Source organism: Columba livia, chromosome 4 (genome assembly GCF_036013475.1).
Source record: "Columba livia isolate bColLiv1 breed racing homer chromosome 4, bColLiv1.pat.W.v2, whole genome shotgun sequence".
NCBI classification, from domain to species: domain Eukaryota; kingdom Metazoa; phylum Chordata; class Aves; order Columbiformes; family Columbidae; genus Columba; species Columba livia.
Genome location: NC_088605.1, coordinates 54,445,514 through 54,466,853, shown reverse-complemented (window position 1 = coordinate 54,466,853; position 21,340 = coordinate 54,445,514). Strand labels below are relative to the sequence as shown.

At 42.8% G+C, this 21,340-nt stretch overlaps 1 protein-coding gene across 4 annotated transcripts in view; it reads right to left on the bottom strand.

Moving 5' to 3' along the window:
• Window positions 1-21,340, bottom strand: part of AFF1 (ALF transcription elongation factor 1) — a 124,289-nt gene that overhangs the window by 81,562 nt on the left and 21,387 nt on the right. Inside the window, exon 1 of one of the 4 annotated variants that reach the window (XM_065061805.1) lies at window positions 20,840-21,327. The exons of the other annotated variants lie outside the window; for them this stretch is intronic. Coding sequence (XP_064917877.1) covers window positions 20,840-20,868 — 29 coding nt within the window. The 5' untranslated portion in view covers window positions 20,869-21,327. Of the gene's footprint in view, window positions 1-20,839; window positions 21,328-21,340 lie in introns of those variants that run through there. 4 annotated transcript variants of the gene reach the window in all.

The following is a 21,340-nucleotide window of genomic DNA, read 5'->3' as shown; positions in this document are numbered from 1 at the left end:
TTCTTTCAAGTGGTCCCACACACCATTTCTAAGCACATCCTGTTGCCCCTCCCAAAACATGCTTCAGCACGCAAGTTAACCAGCTATTCAGAAAGGACTTTTTACAAGACTCCTAGTGCAGTCTTCATTAAGCACCAGCCATCACCACACTGAGTGCAGAACCACATTTGAGTTTTTATCTATCATTTTTCAGCTTTCTCCTGGATTTGCACCAGCATCATCTTGCATTAGCTTAGGCCCCATTCTGACAAGTCTTAGATGTTGTTTTCCTGATGCTTCATATGTGCTGAGGGAAACTCCTTCCACAGTGGCTTATTTTAGGCCTAGAGCACCTGCACTCGCACCACCACCTGAAATACCTCCACATGACAGAGCAAGCATTAGCAACACTTCACCTTCTCTCTAAGCCCCAGCAGACCCACCAAATGACCAGAAGATGCACGCTGCCTGGGTTGAATCAAGCTAGGGACAACTGAGTTGAACCCTTCAGACAACCACACTGGTTCAAGGCCAAAAAGTATTTCTCACAGGAGCAGAACAGAACTTTTCACTGACATACCTGACAGCTGTCAACATCTTGGAAATTGCTATGCACAGACTTGCTGTAGTAACTCACGCCACTCTCTGCTTATACTATGCTTCTTAAAAATTCATCTGGATTGCCCAAGAAACCACCAGAAACTGGCAGTTTCTGACATTAAGTGGACAAGAAGGTAAAAGACACCACTGAATACGTTTATTTAGTTTACTAAGGAGCAAATACTTGGTGGATGGCTTTACATCCTTCTATGTTTCTCCAACCTTGAAAACAATTTTTTTCTGAGTTGACACGGTCTTTTTTAAAAGAAACTCCGGCTAGCACGTACTCATAATTCTAAGGCAACGAACACAGAATAAAGCAATACTTTTTTCTTTTTCCGAAGAGCATAGTATAATAATCAACACACAAGAATTCCATGTCCTTTATTTTTTTCCCTTTGACAGAGTCCTATAAAAAATGAGCACAGAAAAAGAAGGGGTTTTATACTGAAGGTGCAGTCTGTCCTGCATTTAAAATACTGTCCACAGAGGATCACTTCTGATCAAACACTCCATGTGCACATATAATGCCTTCTCTCATAAAAAGCTACTCCCCAGTAACAAGCCTTCCTTACTTACAAACAATGGATTGTCAACAGCTATCAAAAGATATCCTAAAAGTCTATGATGCGCCTTCACCACAAAAAACGGCTATTCCTTTTTTGTGTTTTTTTTACCTACCAAGTGCCATGCACGCTAGGAGACCAAACTTACTAGCACTTGTACCTGTGAAGATGAACATACTTTTACCTGCCTTCCTAAAGCCAGCGGAGATGCCCACGTAAGAACCACGACTCGCTACCAGATCAAAGCCCAGACTTCTAGCAAATACTGCGTATGGAAAAAATTGTTACAACACCTTCACCAAGTATCACACGCACTTCTGTAGAATTAACGCAAAAATGATGTAAGAAAAGAATTAGGAAACAAGAGAGGAAAAAGACAGGGAGAAACAAGTGTCAGAATTTTCTCCGGGGTTTCTTCCTCCAGAAGAATGTCAGACGTTGAGAAACCTGCCAAATAAAAGTGTCAATGGGCAAGGGAGAAACTATCGCTAATGATGTACTCTCATTTTGATTTCCTCAGATAAGAAGAAGGAAGATAGATGCAGATGAAAAACACATTCACATAAGCCACAGTCGCTTTCCAGGGCTGATCTTGCTCCACCCAATCTAAATCTTACAATACAACATAGAGACAAAGTAACTTTCAAAGGAAGTGACGGAGGATCAAATCTCACTAGGGAAAGTGTGTGTTTAAGTAACCACAGATGCACTGTAGTAACCCAGCGTTGCAAAAGCACTGTTATCATAGCACACAGCCTTCTGAAAAAGTAACCAGTCTTCTACTTAAGTGTGCTACTTGCAGCCTGATTGTTAAAAAGCTGCAGTTATGATTAATGTTCCTGTAGCAAGAGCTCAGCTTTTAAACCAGCTGTTTCACGTGCAAACCCATCCTAAACACGAGATCAAGATCGACCTTTTCTCAGAAGTGACCTTTTCTCATTTTTATGGATTTAAAAGTCAAAGGCCGTCAGTCTCTCATCAACAAAAGGCCACCTTTTATTATTCCTAACTTGTCATAGGGCAAGCTCAGGTAAGCAGGGCAACTGGGTAACAAGCCACTGAGCATCAGCTGCTGTTGAAATAACTGCTTCAGTGGTACTGATCCTGTCCCTGCAGCACCCAGAGCTTGCTGCAAGATGTTTTTTCTTTCCCCTTCATGAAAACAGAGGTAAAACACTTAGCAACTGCCATAAATTGAGACTCTACAAATCAACTCAAATGGGGCCACGTTAGAGCAGTGCAGTGGCAATTTGTTTGGATAAGACTGAGTTCAGAAGGTATGAGCACACAGAAAATTATAAATTTAAAAAAAATGAGGCAAGTGCACCCATTAGAGACCCTGCTCAACATGTTCTGTTCCCCACCAAGATGACAGCAGCTGGAACAACTCTCACCTGTCAGGAACAGGCTCTGCTATAGCATCATCCACTCCCACAACGTTTCTCCCTCTTCATTATCTGCATCCCACTCATAATAAAAACGATCATGCGCTTTTCCCAGTCACTTAGGACACATAAATAAATCTAACTGAAGCGCTGGCTTACAAATCCCAGCTCAGGAAAATGATGCGACCGAAGTAAAACCGGTGGCAGAGCACCAAAACTAGAGTTTTGTGAAGCACGGCCAGATCCTCCAGTATCTTTGCAGTTCAGCTTTTATCTCTGTGCCAAATCTTTCTATTCCAGCTCTAAGTCAGTTATGCAAGTACAGGAACAGGGTAGCTCCTAGGTGGTAAGCAGCAAGCCTTTTAGAGCAGAGATAATCTTTTGCTGTGTGCGTGTGTGTGCACGACTGCAACATTTCATCAGCTCACTGCTAGCAAAGTATCGCTGTTTCTAACACGGATAAGGCATACTGAGATAGGCACAAGTGATTATCAGCTGCTGCCTGATGAATTTGAAGGTTTTCTGCAGCGAAGCACGGCATGAAATCTCCCATCACACGCATCTGTCTGGGAATTCCTCCTCTCAGGGGCAGAAATCTGGCACCTCAAATGAACTGCTCCAGGTTTGCCTGGGAAAAGGGAGAATAAAACCTACGTTCTACTCTATATAAGACCTATTCTACCTGTTCATTTGCTTTTGCCTTGACGTATCTTTTTTGTTGTTGTTATCGTTCTTCAGTACAATCATTTTATTGGTAATAGGTTTAAAGGCAGAAAGATAACTGCATTTGCAGTAGCAATCTACAAAAAAAATTGAATGTAAAAATGAAATCGGATTTCTGTTTCTTTAAAATAGTGGGGTTTTTACTGGCAAATCCTGGAGATCTGAGAGATTAAGTCAAAACGCTGTTGCAAACTGGTACAGCTTAAGAAAAAGCAAAATAAACAAGTAAAGGATCAAGAAAAAACAAGTTTTGCCATTTGTATTAATTTCCCAGGACTGTTTAGTTCATTTTTTTCCACATAATTACAAGATTTTGATTCACACACACACATTTCCACCTTACTGATTGCACAAAAATAATACTGTGATTGCTTCTACCTACTGTTTCTTTATGTCAACTGACAAAACACTTTATTCCTGACCTACCACAGTAGCACTCGGTAAAGCAAAACCCAGTGGCTGCCACCCAACACAGTTACTGCTTCCCCAGGTTCCTTGTAAAAAATGATAAACCTTTCAAAGAAATACATCAGTTAAACGGTCTTAAGAAAAAGGTAGATTACAGCAAAGTTGTTTTTTTTAAAAAAAAAAATGTAGGCGGTATCAGCTATCCCATTTCAGAAAAAAATACAATGTTTAATTTTCCATGTGAAATCATTTTGCAAATTAAATCAGTAATTCAAGTCTTACAATCTATTTTTCTCCGTAATTTCTTCGAGTATACATAGATGTTTACTGCAGGTGCAAGAAGTCAAATACAACAAGTTTTCTGCTTTAAAACTACATTTAAAAGTATTCAAGCAGACATCTCTTGTTCACTGGTTTTATAGAACTGGCTATTAAAAAACCCCCGCATTTTTGTTCTCTTCAGCATTAAAGAAGATTTTTAATAAGATACTCAGTAAAAAAGAAATTGAAATGTTTAGTAAGCACCTGCTTCATGTGCCTGCATTTTAAATCTCTTTTTAAATGACAGTCCTCCACAGGTGGGTAGCAACCCTGTACATCCAGCTGAGTCAGTAAGTGACTGGTTTTCCGGAGGAGCCCACTGTCAGCTGTGTCTGCACTCCGTCAAGCAGCTCCCAAGCCCATCACCTGTACTGCCACACGGCCCTCGGGTGCCACATCACGCACCTATTGCCACATGGTGCATCGCGTCCTCACTTCACAGGCAGCTCAACCGCAGCATGGCTTCTCCACGAAGAGCCCCCGCGTGCTCCCCAAACCACGTCACATCGGTGCAGTACCAGCTTCAGCGTCATCTCCATCTTGCTTTGCATTATACACAAACACATGCAATGGTCTGGGTTGGAAGGGACCTTAAAGATCATCTAGTTCCAACCCCCCTGCCATGGGCAGGGACACCTTCCACTGGACCAGGTTGCTCAAAGCCCTGTCCAACCTGTCCTTGAACACTCCCAGGGACGGGGCATCCACAGCTTCCCTGGGCAGCCTGTTCACCACCCTCGTGGGGAAGAATTTCTTCCTTATGTCTAATCTAAATCCACTCTCTTTCAGATTAAAGCCATTAACCTTGTCCTATCTCATCTTGTCCTGTCTTTTATCAATTCTCTTGAGGCTACAGAACCATTGTAAAGCCTGTTCCCTTCTTCTGCACTTCTAAAAAGTGTAATTGGTGGTTTAATTTGCTATGAAGCATAACAAAAGGAAAACCTGGCAATATAAGCATTTGAAACTGTCTCAAATATGGAGATGTTCAATTCTGCCTCCTGAATTTTAACGCCATGCAACCTAGTAAACATGAGCATATTTATAATATTTTTTGTGAAACATACTGCGTGTAAAATTCTTCCTAAAAAATTGACTAAATCAGACCTAACGTGCTGCGAACAGAAACAGTACTGTAACTACTTTGTGCTTAAGAAAAAATTAAAGAATATTGAAGACCTAAATTCTTTTATACATTCATAAAAGTAGCAGCAAACAAATCATGTGCAAATTAAAAGGTTTCCTATTCTTTTGAGTTTTCCACTTATATAACAGCATGTACCAAGCAACAGGTTGGACAAGTCTTATCTGCCTAGCAAGAACTAAGTAGGAACAGAAAGAGATTAGCAATGTTTGTAGAAAAGATCTCTTTATAAACTGAAAAGCCTATTTAAAAAAAAAATCTTTCCTGCAATCTCTGCCAGAACATAATTATTCCAGAAGTATTTCCTAATTTTTCCATCTACACACAAGCACCTGCTAATTTTCCTATGGTTTGTAACTATTGTTCAATTTTATTAAGAGGCGCACATGCTCATATCCGAGTGCCTCTCTGTGCTGGAGTTTCAAACTGCATTCAAATCATTAGACTGATGTCTATATAACAAAGCATCTCATTGTCATTCAAAAGGACTTGGAAAGCGTTCAAACTACGCAAGAACAATAATCCATGACAGGGTGCATTAAGCAGGTACCGATGCATGCCTAATGCACACTGCAGACCATATACCGTTCCAAAATACACTCTGAAGTATCTTTACCTTTCCTTTTTCATGCTTTTTAAAAATACTTACGCACAGTTCATTTTACACAAGCTATTACTATCAGCAGCTACAAAAAGCTACTCCTTTAGGAGAACAGTAAAAAAAAAAAAGCTACAAATAATTCTCCCTTTTATTATGAACATGTCTACCTAATTTTTCCAAATTTAAAAATAAATCAATAAAGACCATTTTCCTTGCATCATCTGAACCTCCACTGGAAAAGCTCCTATATTTCCTCTGGTATCAGAAGGCGGACGAGAAGCACAGACTGCTTGGCTTCACCATTGTTCGCAATGCTTGCGTGCAGACAGTGGGAACGTCATGCTGGCTCCCACCAAAAGCAACAGCCAGCTCTGGTTCCCACGGGTGAGCAGGGTGGGTTTGGCACTGCCAAGACCCACTGGAAACCCCTCCAACTGTGCTCGGTGAGGTGCACAGATGTGTGCATCAGACAGAAAGCCCAACAGCCATGTGGGATGGCCCAAAACCTGCGAAGAAAGGCTTTAGTGACAAAGGGACTTCTGCACAGGGTAGCACAGGAAAAACACACTGTAAATTGTGGGAAAGGGGAGAGCTGGTGGGAACCAGCCGGGCCACTTCCAAAATGTTTACCTTGCCTCCCCTGAGCAGCACTCAGTAGTCTCAGAGCACATATTCCCTGATAACCCTACTCTGTTCTGGAAAGCCCACAGCTGTACACTGAGTCAGCTGCCAGCTCAATACCAAGTTCAGCTACTTCCACCTGATGCTGCCTAACCTAGATGAGATACCTGAGAGATGGACACAGCTTCTGTAAGGACTAATGCGCCTTGAAAGGCTTGCAGCAATACTGAAAAATGACAACATGGATGTGCCTTTGAGCACATCTGTTTAAAAATACACAGTATTTTTTGTGAACCACTTAACACAGCAAAAGCCACCTTTTTTGTCCAGGGTTGCAGACAAAGAATTTTCTAGCTGAAATGGCAAACTACAACATACCAGGAGTTATCTGCCAATAATTGGGCAATCTGCTGATTAATAGTTTTTCTGGGTTGTCTAAGGACAGTGCATGCATGAGTATCTCGCCACTATTAATTAATCACTCTTTGTGCATTTATCCTGATAGAATGTACGTGTCCTACACAGTGAATACCCTGAATGAGGTAATTTCTACCTCCAAAAGCACTTACTATTGTCGATTTATTTGCCCTGCTAAGCCTCACGCTCAGATTGTCTATAAATCATCATTCTTAGCAGCTGAAGTGTTTAGTGTCTTTTATTCAATACTCTTCCCTCCCCACCGTCCCCCCTGCAAGTACAGTAATCATGTGCTGAATAGTCTTTTACAGCACTGCAATTAAGAGATTATTCCATTAGGCTTTGGATTTCTATCCGGTTTTACGTTTCCATTAAAAGCACTTTGTTAAACAACCGAGCAACCCAACGTAATGCAACCACAGGAGTCTCACAAGCAGATGCCCAAAGTAGCCCTGGAAGGGCAGGGAGAACTTATGGGTCAGAGACACCCTCATCTCATGTGGGGTCCCAAAATCAGGGAGAGGACAGGTAGCATAACTTCATATGGGCCAGTGTGCAGTGAGCAACGGAAGAGTTGACTGTCATCATGTTTCAGTGAAACTGGGGAAGAGTCACTGCCTAGACACCTATGTGTAGGATGAGTTTCTCTGTTGTGTATCTAGGTTCAAGTAAGAAATAGCATTCAAGTTTTATTTCTGTGATAAGTGACCTCTCCTTGTCCCTTACATTTCAGTACACACACGGGGCTCAGTAATTCAAATATTTCAGATATCTCCAGTGTTCATGCGCCTCAGTCAATATGAATACCACCAAGAAAACTGGACACTTTCTGTGGGTGATGTAGCTCTGCTGACCATTCCCACATCCCTGCCCTCTGACAGATGCATTTTAAGCCCATGAGAACTGGAGGTTACTGGTGAGAGCTCCCCCTTGCTCCCTGACGTGCACAAAGTTTCAGCCCTTGGAAATGGTCATTACCAGCAAAGCCCTTGCAAAGTACAAAGGCTGTGGCAAATGAGGAAGATGTTCTTCCTTGGACCTTGACAGGAAGCACACGGGGTGAACAGACGTTAGATGTGACTCCTGTAAATGGAAATTAAAGAGGAAGCTCAGCTTTAGCCATATTAAAAATATTGCTGTCTCAGCCATCAGAACATAGAGACACATCACAGCTATTCTCCTTTTTCAAAGAAAGCAAAACCTGACAGCCAACTGGTAAAAGGCAATTAGTCAAAGTACTTCTTAATTACATTATAGCTCTTCTGCTTGGAGACTCTTTGTATCATTTTCCTTCCAGTTTTAACCTTCTGAGGAACTGGTACCTTTCCAAGAGTGCTCTCAACCCTCTGTCCTTTTGTCTGGGGAAACTACCACTTTCAAAGGAAGTCACGTCTGCCCAGACAATAATGGTGGTGTTTTTGTGCCAAGCGTGTGACCAGGGCTGAAAAATTGCACTGAAGTGCTACAGAAATACACAGGAGGAGATTCACCAGGCACACGCAGAATTTTATCCACTCACAGTGACTCAGGATGTCTTTCAGGGATACATTGCTTTCTCTGATACAACCCATCAGAACCTCTACCCTTATGAATATTTTCACACTAGCAACCAACAGCCTCTCTTTCAGCACCTGTACTGAATGCCATGCTGGCGACAGAGAGTATGGAAGGAGAATGAATCAGCTCTGCCTCTCCCTGGGGTTCCTCATCCCCTGCCCTCTCATTCCCAATGACACTTATTCATCCTCCTGAGCACAAGGCAGAAGGTCTGAGCTTTGCCCTGCCAGAGACCAAGCAGATGTCCTACAGTAACCATCGCGTCAAACTTCTGAAGAAGGTTTTAAATTCTTCTGTGGAGGCTGCTGCAATTTCTCCTCACCCTCTGACTCTGTCTGGAGCTACATCCAGCATCAAGCGTTGCAAGTCTCTCAATCTACCTGCTTCCAAACAGCCTCCTGCATCATCAACGGGGACGCGCTTCCTCTGGGTTGCTTCATCACTCTGTAGTCTCTGCCTGCCCTAGAGACTCATTCGTGAAGCGTCCACAAACACGATGAGTAACAACTCCAACATCAGCTAACACCCCAAATAACCTGAATCACGTCCAGCCGAGTCACCAGTAGAAAGCTAAGTGTTTTCAAGAAAACGCAAGCTGATCATAGGGATTTGGAATAATTTTTCTTTTTAAACCAGAGGAAAACTAAATCTCCCTAAAACCTCAGCAAATACTTTCTAACACATTCGGCGTCTTTTCCTATTACTCAATTCCTTAGTTGTCACAGTTACTAAACAAACAACACAAAAGAGTAGAAGGCTGCTTGAAAAAACGGGAGGGAGGAAAGAAAGAATGGAGAGAGTCAATACTTCCGCATTTTCCTATTCCACCTGAACCCTTCCTTTTACTCAACCTCAGATAAACTCTCAGAATCCTCCTCAGCTGGCATATTGTGCCTTAGCCCCACATTTTTTCACTTAATGCAGCCCTGATTAGAAATATGTGGCTTGTAGCAATACACAGAGAATGAAAAGAAATAGAGGAAATATGAAAGATTAATATCCCTTCCCTCTCTTGCCTCTTTTTCTCTGTCCTGCGCACATGTAGAAGTCATTAGTCAGTTTCAAGCTGTGAATCAGGAACCCATTTCAAGCATCTGCTTATACACATGTACATGCAAAAACTACCCTCTGCATAAAAGCTCCAGGTCAAGAATTCATTTTGAGCACAAGCTCCAAGCACAGCTCCTGAACAGGAATGCTCTCTTGAATTGGACTTGAAAGCTTAAAGCCAAAGAAAACTAGAAAACCAGATACTGGTCTAAATCGCTCCTTTCATCAAAGTAGTTTGTTGTCTTATAACACACAGCTTAAGCCCCCCAAAAGATGTGGAAGGGATGGATCAGCTGGAAATGAGCATACATGCTGAAGTCTCTGATTTGGCCTTGAATGAGGCCAACAGAGAAAAATCCAAAGCAAACCACGAAGTCCAGAGCAGTGGCAGTAAAACCACCTTGCACATACACCCTGCTGAGCCATGGCGTGTTGCCTCAGCTTCCAGCGCACCCTTGGCAGGGCTAACTCACGCAAACTCCCTCCTCCAGTTTCCTACTTTCCATCAAGACTTTGCTGCACATCAGCAGGATCTGAGATCTGTATCTAGTCAGTGCCTGCACCCTGCTTGCACTCCCTCTTATTTGTACTCACTCACCACAGAGGAAGGGGTGAAAAAATAGTTCAAGGCGTTTCTAAGAAAACGCCATGACTTAATTAAAGACTCTTAAATGCATCGTATTAACCCCAGTGACTGCTAATGGTTTTTCAGCCCTCACGCTCTGGTTCTTGTGCGCTCAGGGACTTCTCTAGAGGAAAGAAAGCAACATTGAACAAGCAAAAACAAATCATTATTTGCTTGGCAGATTACTGTACATAAACGGTCTTTAAAGTTGTTACACTCAAGTAAGCATAGCTTATATCAATATCATCTGTGCGTTTCTGTCATTAGGCTGAGAGGGAGGAGGATGGCCTGCTTTCAAGGAAGCAGTTTCTTAAAAAGGAAACCATTAACTTGATGTTTAATCGATGTACAAAGGAACAGGGAAGCAAAGAAGTAATCTTCCCAGTATTTCCCCTGTCTGTAAATTGCCTGCTTTTTCATCTGCTCCATGTATGATACCCCTTGCTCACCAAATTAACAGCTAGAAAACGATGGACCATAGGAAAAAATGAAAGTATGGCTAATACAGAAATCCATCAAAAGAGAAGAAAAAGATAGGGCTGGGACACAAAAAGAAAATAGTTTTCTTCACAATACCTTCTTTTACACAGCACTTCTACATGACTTTTGAGTTTTTCTTTTGCTGTAGCCGAAAAAAGGACTTTTCTCCTCCTCCTCCCTGTTTTGGCTAGCACAAATAATTACTGCCAAATCAGAAAGCTACAGAAATAAGTACTCTTGAGGGAGCTGAGTGGAAACAGTATCGAATGCAAGATCCTCAGCTGAGATACTGGGCGCTTCATGCATGTCTCTTTAGAATTAAGTACAGCACAAAGTCAGTTCTTAGCGTAAGGACTGAAACAACTGTATTTGGCCACAAAACAACACAAGGTTCAGCCCAAAGGACAGAATGTCAACTAAATGCTCATTAGATTTAAAAATTAACCTGGATCACGTCTGGCTTTACAAACATTACAGGGGTGTTTGTGTGGGTTTTTGAGTGTTTTGTTTCATTTTTAAATAGCATAGTTCCTAAGTTTTCGTGATAAATTCACTCACAAGTTACTTAGTGAAAAGCAACACCACACACCAATTAGGCTGCCAAAACCGAGCCTGCGAAGGTTTTGGCTGCAATATTCAGATTATGTTATAATGACAAACTGCTTTCGTTTACTTAAGAATTTCAGAGAGAAGGTTCTGGCTGTGAAACACAGTGCTAGACTCTATCAGCTGTCTATGTTGTAGGAAAAAAAAATAGCAATAGGCTCCCTGCACGTAAATTCAGCCTGTCCCTCCAAAGGTATATCAAAATGCGTAATGAGAAAAACCCATCTCCTCCAGGTCAGTTCGTTCAGTTCACTTAACCGACTTGGAAAGAAAACACACTTTCCAAATCATTAGGAACTGGACCGACTCTCATACTTAAGTAACGGAAGTACTGGCTTGGGAGCCAAGTTTGCATCTGGTTTGGGAGGAGGAGAGAACAACATCCACAAAAAGTTAGGGGCATCTTCAGAGGGAAAGTCTAGGTTTTGCTGAAAAGAAAGCGGCTAACTTGTGGGCTTTTTTGGTCTCCTTTCCCAGACTAAATTATTCATTTCAAACTGGCTAGGCTGCCTTGTATGCACAATTTCACGCATCTACACAGAAAGCCTTTGATTTAAAAAAAAAAAAAAGTTTCCAGCGTGGTTTATTCTTGCACAAAAGGCTGCAGTCTGTAGATAAAATGTACAGCTACTCACAATCAAACCTTAAGCACACCTTTGTACTCAGAAATACTAATTTTTGTGACAGATGAGTTTAAGTCAGTAACTTTCCCTTCAGCTGTTGTTATTAATGGTTCCACAGTAAGCTACAAAACTGCTCAAACACTTGTATCCTGCTAAGAAAGACTAGAAAGAAAAGAGCTTTTTTTCCCCCTCAAATGAAACTTGCTGAATGATATGCTAAAAATAAGTTTTTTTCCCCCCAAAGGTAACTTATGGAAAAAAACATTCCAACATCTGTTATGACTAGATGGCACATCTTTACAATGTTATTAGTGCCATCCATGTTTTTCAGCTCTTTTACTTGTTATTTCTTGATTACATTATACCATCTAACTTATCAACTCTGCAGTTTCTCAGCAGGGAAGAATTTCTGCCAGCTGCTTCATACATCATGCCATTTTTATCCCGATAGCATGATAACATTAAAATTTCCCTATACCTAGAAGAACAAAAGCCACATAGGTATTCCTTTATCAGCATATGCTTTGAACAGAGAAGGCTGGGAGTAGTGGTGCCATTTGTGTTACAAATAAAGAGAGAACTGCAAGGGAAAGCCTGGTAGCACTTAATGCACTACATGACTAAAAGTCTTTTTTCAAAGGTGAAACACTGAGTTACCGAATTTTTTTAAGTCAGCCCATCTAGGAAGGTTTTTTCGGTCTATTATTTTTAATGCCTCAATGTGTGAGTCAACTGCTTTTCATGCAGAACGCAATGGGAAAAATCTCCCATGTCTCCAAATACCACACCTCATTACTGTGGTGTTTCTAAAAGGAGATTTGACTTTCTCAAAGAACAGAACACAATTCTACACATATTTCTGTCTCTCTCTGACTTCAGTAGTTACATAGCATTTTCTCAGGCTCTAAACTAGTAGGGTTTTTTACTCCTGTAGTCCACTACACAAAAACAGGTATTTCCTCTTTTGGGGGGGGTCACAAACTACCAGCTAAGCAAAGAAAGCTTATTACTAGTTCAATGATGCCAGCCCATGTAAAAGGGATAGAGGTTTGCAAACAGATAAAGATCATTAAAAGTGTTCCAAAACCTCAGCAAAGCAATCACATTCCCTTAAAATATTAAGAGACTTGTTCATCTTGTTTCCAGAATGGAAGTTAAAAAATATCATGTTAAATCAGAAACCTTCAACCCCAGAACTTCATATATTTAAATACTTGAGACACACAGTATCCAACCAAGTTGAAAATCGTGAGCTTTTGAAAATAAAAGTGCATAAAAAACAACCTCAGACACAAGGAAAAAAACAAACTCCAAGGGCTTCTGTATTAACGTTCTTAAGGCTTTAAAACTAGATAACTCTTTTTGAAGGGAGAAGCACTGCTTTGAGTACTGCCGTAAGTTTCCCATCAGTCTGCATGGGAGACAAACATGGAGAAGCATCTTCAGCAAAGCTCCTTCTCCAGACTGAGACATACCTCAAATCTGGGTATCCAATAGCCACAATCAACCCTGCGGCACAAAGCAAGAATTAACTGCCAGCTGGGCTACAACTCAAGAGTTTACAAGTGAGCTTGACATTCAGGTAGCAAATATTAAAGAGAAGCACAAGTGAAAAAACGGCAAGCAGCCAAGGCTGCACAACCACACACCATGAGCAGATATCACGCTGGTGAAGGCAGGCCCCGAAATGCCCTTCTCCAAGAAGGGCAATGAGTTTTATTTCTGATGTGCAAACTCAGACAGCTATCACAATTTAGCACAAGAATCATGAGAGACAACGTGATAGAAAGTCTCAAGTATAATCACGTTATTTCTACCGTCTGCTTTTCCTTCCCTCCATTTTCCCTCTGAACAAGTAGCAGAACCAAATATAATCACCTCACACACTGAAGAGGCAACGTAATGGTTTCAAAAAAAAAAGAAATAAAAAAAAGGAAGAGTAACTGTACAAAATATTTTTGCCAAAGGACACTCAGCAGGAACAGAGAAGTTACCTCATGTCAGACAACATGGCACTAGTAGCGGAAAAAACTAGTTTCTCCAAAACAAAGAGGCACGTACTATGAACCCAGTGATTAATGCATGAAGCGATTTCATTTTTCTTCTTATAGAACCATGGGGGTTTTAGTGCATTGTTTTCTTGGTTTGGTATTTTTGTGTTTTATGGGTTTTTTTGTTGTTTGCTTGGTTGGTTTGTTTTTGTTGGTTTGTTGTGGCTTTTTGTTTGTTTTTCTTTTGCTTTTTAATTTATATAGCTAGACACTTCTAGAAGTAGCTTTAAAAACTACATCAAAAGGCAGGTGTGACATTTTGGTAACATTGAAGAGAGACTCCCAGGCTGGACTACAGGAAACATCCCATGGTCTCACTGGACAGAGACAGGTCCTTCACCTATGACAAGAGTTAACTGCTGGAAAAAGCAGACCATCCTGTACAAAGTGAAACCCAGTGGTCCAGAACATATCTTTAGCCAACACAGCTTACAGCCACCATCCACACCTGTCACCGCAGAAGCCGCATGCCAGAAAAAAGCAGCCTTCATTCACCGATATCAGGGAGTTTACACGCAGCCAACACAGTTATCTCACCTCTGCAGTATATTTGTTCCCTCTACTTTTAGCAATGCCAGCAAAACTTTTCAGGGCAAACAAGGCCTAGAAGCTGCAGTGACAGACAGGCAGACATGGCAGCCGTCAGGGATGGGGGTCTCCAGGTCACGGCAATGCTAAGGTAGTCTTAAGAAAGAAAAAAAAGCTTCCCACTGCACAGCACAGTCAGTCCATGCCATCTCTCTGTTAGCACACATTATTTTATCAAAGGTATGAAGAAATAGGTCCCTGGAGTGACAGCATGTTCTCAGCAGAACCACAGGCTTACTGGCACCAGGAAAACAACTTTTACTAGAACAACGAGTTCTGCCGAGGGCTGTGGGGACAGGGAGAAGAAGAGAAGCATTTCACCAAAGCGCTTCTGAACTGCTAGCACATTCCGTGTGTTCCGATTGGGATGATTTTTCCAAAACAGCCTACTGGGGAGAGAGGATCCTTGAGAAATAGCTGCAGACCAGTGATGAGGGAGCGTTTCTAAGCCGTACTTGCAAAGATTAATTACCTCTATAGCATCTTTTTTAAACACAATGTAACAAACTGCAAAAGCACAAGAATACTGAAAGCAATTTCTTACAAAATGTCTACAACTCCCCAAAGATGTAAATATCTCCTTACTGCTATACATTTTAGTCACTCCTTTCCATTTCAGATGCTGGCAGCTACCCATATTTTGAACTGCCATGTCCATAACTCAGCCTGGGCAAGACGCGCTTGCACTCATGCTTGTACCTCATATACACATCAGCTGCTAAACACCACAGCCGTGAACGAGCCATTCATACATTGATAGATACACCATTTGCTGCTTATAGATTACACAGTACATGGTATTCTAAGCCCCCAAAAGCGTATAGAATAGAAATACTACCATATGCTTGTGAGTTTGCTCTCATTTCTTTTTAAAAAGGGCTTCTGCTCTACTCTTTACTGTTCTGAGAAAGAGTTTTACTGTTGTCTCTGAGGTTAAACATTAACATTTTGCTTTCTGAACTTTCTCTGAAAATTAAGGCAGGGACATTATCTTCTCTTCACCTGACAGGCAGCATTGCAAAAACACTAAAGGAAAACTTTAGGTCACTGGTACAATAAACACTCACTACAACTTGCAATGACAAGTCTACACACTAAACTATATTTAAGCCTAAACTAATCCAGAAGACAAACATCTCCATGAAACATATGGCACCTGTGATGAAGACTTACTATCTGAACCTGCCAAGACACCTCAGCTTGACAATGCTGAGAACAGTCACATATTCAGTACTAACATTAGCAGAGCACCTCCTCAAATGCAGTTTTGTGCCACGTGCCTGCTTTTTCTCCCTGCTTGCCTCTCGTCCCTTCCCCTTCAAGAATAAGGCAGCAAAACAAATGCATTTTTAAAAACATGTGCAATAAAATAAGGAAATCATCGATTTCTGCACTTCAGCAGTGTTCAGCCAGCTGAGGGCTGGCTCTGCACAAAGCAGCTGCAGCAGGGGAGCAGAAAGATGGGGGGAAGGATCCTGCCCCTCTCACCACTCTTCACAGCTGCCCGATTCTGTATGGATCTAGAATGCAACTTTTCTTCCCCAAACTGCCTATGAATGGGTGACTGTGGAAAACCTGCTCATAGCAGATGCAGCAGCAGCTTTTGCCTGTTGCCCATAAAAGCATTCTGCTGGAGCAATACAGCTCTGTCTTAATCTGCCGATGATAGCACTACATTTTGCAGGAATATCTGCCCCAGCCAGTTGCTCCACCCCAGCCAGCGCTATGTGTGCCTTCTTGTTTTTATCACGGACAAGGATGAGCTGCAGCAGCCAAACCCTCAAAACATAACATGGCCAGTCACTTCTTTCACAGTAACATAACACACAGAAAAAAAGAACCTCCACATTGTCTTCAAGCCTAAACAGGATGAGTACTTTCCCTTTTTTTTTTTTGGAGGCTCAGACACGTCTACACTAAAGTAACTTTTTCGTCACATTGCTCATGAGCTAGGAAAACTCTTCCTCATTGCACTGTAGTCCACCTGGTGAAGAACAGTGTCTTCCTAACATTCCTATGAAGGTTACATTCCCATTCACCGAGATGGCTTTTCTATCATATTTTAAAGGCCTTTAAAAGCTTCATGTTGTCATTCACTATGAGCACGCTCAAAAATAAAGCACCGTGGAGAATTTATGCAGTTCATTAAAAGCTTGTTTCCTGCTATTTGTGCTGCATATTGCAGTTGAACTAGCAATGATTTTCTCATAAAAAGCAGCAAGAAGATTCTTCTCTATAGTACAGATCCAGACCCAGGAAAGTTATGTGATATAAGGACACATTCCTTCCCATACCACCTCAAGTATGCCATGATAATACTGCTTCAGAGATTTCAGGGTGCTTGGCTGTATTGAAACTTGGAACCCCCACTGCAAAAAACCAAACAAACAAAAAACAAAACCAAAAACACCTACTCACAAAAAAACAAAACAAAACAAACAACGAACTTTCCTATGAACATCTCTTCTCTGTGGGGGAGCTTCACCTGCAGGCCTGCTCCAAAGTGATGGACTCCAGGCCCAGAAAGCCCAGGGAATAATTAACTGCGAACTGAAAATCCCCAGCAGCCTGCAAAACATGCTGTGAATCAGGCAGGCATTTTGTTGTGGAGAAAACAGGGTTGTATTTCAACAGGCAGGACTGGTAGCAGCATACTAGCAAACCTGTCAGGGGTTCACAGGATGTTTCAGCTTAGAACAGTGAGGCAAACTTCAACCAGACACTGTTTCAGCCCTTCTTCACCTGCATCAGCTGACTGGAATGCAGCATCACCAACACTGGCATTTCCCTGTGTCAACAGGGCCCACAAAACAAACCAGTTATGAAACATCTCTAGATCTGGCCCGGAAAGCTGTGAAATGACACCAAATGAAATCAAGCTGCATCACTCAACGCAGCTTCCCCTCAGGGAAAAGCCTCAGCACGATTCTCTTTAAAATGAAATGTTTTGCTGCATCTACCATGCTTTAAATGCAGACGTGGCCACATTTTATTTATGCACAGCATCACTTTTTTTTCTCCCCCCCCCTCCCCCAAGTGGTACAGCCTCATTTCAAGATTCTTCTGGGTTTAGCTGGTATGATTTGGCTTTAGGGGGTGGAAACAGAGGGCTTCCCAGACTGCTGCCCATCATTACCCTTCACTGCAGGGCTGACTCAGGAGAAAGGGCAAGGCGAGCCCAGCAGGGATGACGGCACAACACTCGGGTTTCATGTTGCTCTGACCGTGCTACAGACAAAGATTAGGAAATTGCACTCATTCTGCATACCTGTGATCATACTAATCCTGACCACGTCAAAAGGTGAGTTATGTAACTGGAAATTCTTAGCATCCGCGACAACAAAAGTATTTCCTTACCCACCGATTTTAAATAAACTAAGTGTCACTGACAGGGTCTACAGATAGTGTGATCCCAACCAGCCTGAAGAAAGCAGCTATCCTGTCCCACACACCTCCCAGAGGTCCTGCCCCATCCCAGAGCAGCTGAATGGCACGTGATGAATAACCACATCATATCTAACAAGATGACAAACCTGTCCTCATTCAGACTGATTCTGCTTCTGCTCACACGTTCCTGAATATACCACGAAAATCTGACACAAGCCCACGGGACACTACAGGCACCAGATCATCTGTGTGTTCTAGAAGCAAGTGCATAGAAAGCTACAACTGCCAGCCTACAGCTCAGCTAGCAACTTAAAAAAGAAAATCTACATTGTACACAAAACAATGCAAACTGGGGGATAGCTTCTCCACATAATAGGTCTAGGTATAAGCTATTTACAGCAGCCATTGGTATAAGCTGTTTATTCTCCAGCAGCTGAAACAAATGCATACCCAACTCACCACGTAACCATCTCTCAAGATTTACTATTAAAAAAAGTTATGGCATGCATTAGCACATCAGTTTCTCAGTCACCGTTATTACAGTTTTTAAAAATGCTGATGAACCGCAAAAGACATGTTTTATCACCTTACTTTCCTTACCCTTCCACCCTTCAGAACAGTGAAGCCCAAGTTCCAGTTGATCCACCCAAGATCACAGCACTGAAGCTGAAGAAAGGACACAGGATCTTCTTGTTACCAAACACGCATCGTCCCCAATGCCACAACCCTGTCACTAGCTGAAACATTCAGTGTGAGAGCAACCAAACCCAAGCAGACGGAAAAAGGCCCGAAGGCCTCGTACTGAGTGATACCCAAAATTACTACACTGCTCTGTATCATACAACCTTGTAAGCAACTTACTGAGCTTGCAGAAGTTCTTTGTATTTTTACAAAGGAAAAAAGAACACAAAAAGCTCACCCACAGCTTTTGTCAGCTACCTCGCAGAGTAAACCCTGTGACATGTTATGGCAAATTAATTCTGGAGACATTTGGCCTCTCAGCCCCATGCAGTATAACACCAATTATTTATTATGAGTATGAATTCATCCTTCACTGTTGAATAAAAGCTTCTACACACTCTCAAAGTACAAATCTCTTGGACTGAGATTCATACCCCTGCTGATCCATGCCACCAAAACAGGAATACCACAAGCAACACAAATGTAGCCTCTTCTCCTGCAAGAGATCCATTTATGTTGCTCATATTCACTCTTGTTCCCTTTTAAATATCTTAAAGCAAGCAATAATCAGACCTTAACACTGATGTTAGCGCATGCAGAGGCTACCTTACGATGCTGAAACGCTCTGACGCAGTTTTACAGCTCGAGCACCTCAGAGCATCCTGACAAGAGCAAAGTTGACGCACGCAACAGAGGAGAAGGGAGGGCACAGAACAGCAGGCGCACATCTTCTCTCCAGGCCGGTCTCAAACAGCAAGCATGGGGCATGATCCTTTTATCTGCCCCACAGTACTCAGCCCCGCGGACCCAGCCCTCCATTCCATCTTCCTCGCATTCAGTTTGAACCACTTGACATATAGAACTTTCTTCTTGGCACCATCCACCTTACAGTTTCAGGAAGCGGACTGCCGATCCTGCTGCCAAACTTGCCCTTTCTTGTCTCGTTTGCTGAGGCCGGGGGCTGCTGTTGGGACTCAGCCCCACCTGCCCTCTAAACCACCCAAGAAGAGGGTCGTGCAACCTCTGAGACATCAAGCACATCCCTGGAGTCCAGCCAAGCTGCAAGGCTGGGCCAGCAGCGCCAAGATTCGTGCTGTGTCCTCTCTTAGTCTGTTAAAGTAATGCACAAATAATGCAGGTTGGTAAATCATGCAAATAAGTGATCGTACAATGGGGAAAAAAAAAAAAAAAGCTGGAAAATTAAACCTTCACCTCTTTGTTAAGTCCTCCCAGTCTGCCCACACGCAGAGAGAGCAGGCAGCCTGAGCTAGAGGAGAGTTCAGCTGCTAACGAAGCAATCAATCTTCCAGTCCTTCCTCCCCAAACCTCAGGGTTCTGTCATTTTGCAATGTGTAATTTCAAGCCAGGTCTTGGCCTCAAAGCTGCAGAAGAGCACCATTCTGAAAATTCACTGCGAGTGCTAAACTTCTGTTTAGGATATGTCACAATTTTAAATTTTTGTTGGGTTTTTTGGTGGTTTTTTGGGTTTGTTTTGTTGTTGTTGTTTGTTTTTAGGGTTTGTTTTGTTGTTGGGGTTTTTTCCCCTTGCTTGGAGGAAAGGGGAGCAGGGTGGCTGTTTGGTATGGGACTAAAGAGCAAAGAGTTTCTCTCCTCGGCATTTCTGAAATGCCCATTAAAGCATCATAAAACCTTAAAAGGCATTTAACAGGTACCTTAAATAGCACTGCTTCATCAAGTACTATGACTTAAGAAAAGCTGCCTCCCCCATGCTGAGTGTGAAATTTACTTTAGACGGGATGCCCCCCCACACACTTCAGTGCAAGCAAGAACTTGTTTCTTTAAAAGCACAGTTAGTTGAAAAGTATTTAACCAGGCTTGGTATATTTGTTTTAATTTTGCTCCCTGACAGGAACTAGATCTGATCGTTCTTTTTCATGCTCTTCTCTACAACCAGCTTCTACCCCCCCACCCACCCAGCAGATTTGCACACAAGCAGACACAACCTGCTTCCATTTTATACAGCCGGTTCCCCGATCCAACCCAATATAAACCATTTATCTTAAAATACTGCTGTAAGCAACCTCGGAAACCTGTTTACACTCGTCTGGTTACAGGAAAAAAATAAACCAACCAACAGACAAGTCCACAAGGGAGGAGAAAATCAGTTTCAAATAGCTATTAATTTCATGGACTGGGAGAGATTTGATAGCGAGTAATTAAGGCTTTGCTTTTCCTGTTAAAAGAAAGTTTATGTTGAGAGAACGTAATGGACCCTCAGCAAGAAAGAAATATATAAGAACAAATCTATCCAGGACGCATCTTCAGACACATTTCTCTAAAAGACGGTGTAAAAATCAACAGCGAACTGCGCCTGAAAAGGGGCGAGGGCATCACAACACTACCAGCCCACGCAAAACCCGCAATGAAATCTACCGACAGCGACAAAAAGTTATTTAATGCCGTACCTCGACTGGGCAGCCATGGCGAAGTTCATACAGCCAAGCGTCTTCTATCCATGAGCTCTTTTCCCCGGCTCTCCAGGCTCTAACCCCCTGCCAAAACCTTCTCTTCCATCTGCCGGGCTGCCTCCCCGCCCCGGCTCCCGGTGCCCGCGAGCGTGTCCCTCTCAAATGTCACCGCGGCCGCCGCCGCCCCCCGCACCGCGCCGTCCCCAGCCCGGGCTGCCTGGCGCAGGCTGCGCTCTCACTCATCATGTTGAGCGACATCCGGGCACCCGGGCCCTCCCCCGGCCGCCCGCATTCCCGGCCCCGGGGAGGGGGAGGCGGCCCCGCACTTCCAGCTGCGGGGGGGTGGACACCATGCCAGCCCCTCTAAAAATCCGGAGCGCCGGCTCGCAGCTTGCGGCCCTCAGCGCTGCTCGCCACCGGTGCCCGCCTATTTCTGCTTCTTCCCTCTTGCTCGCTGGGCAGCGGGTCTCGCTGCGGTTCGCACCGCGGGTGTCCGCA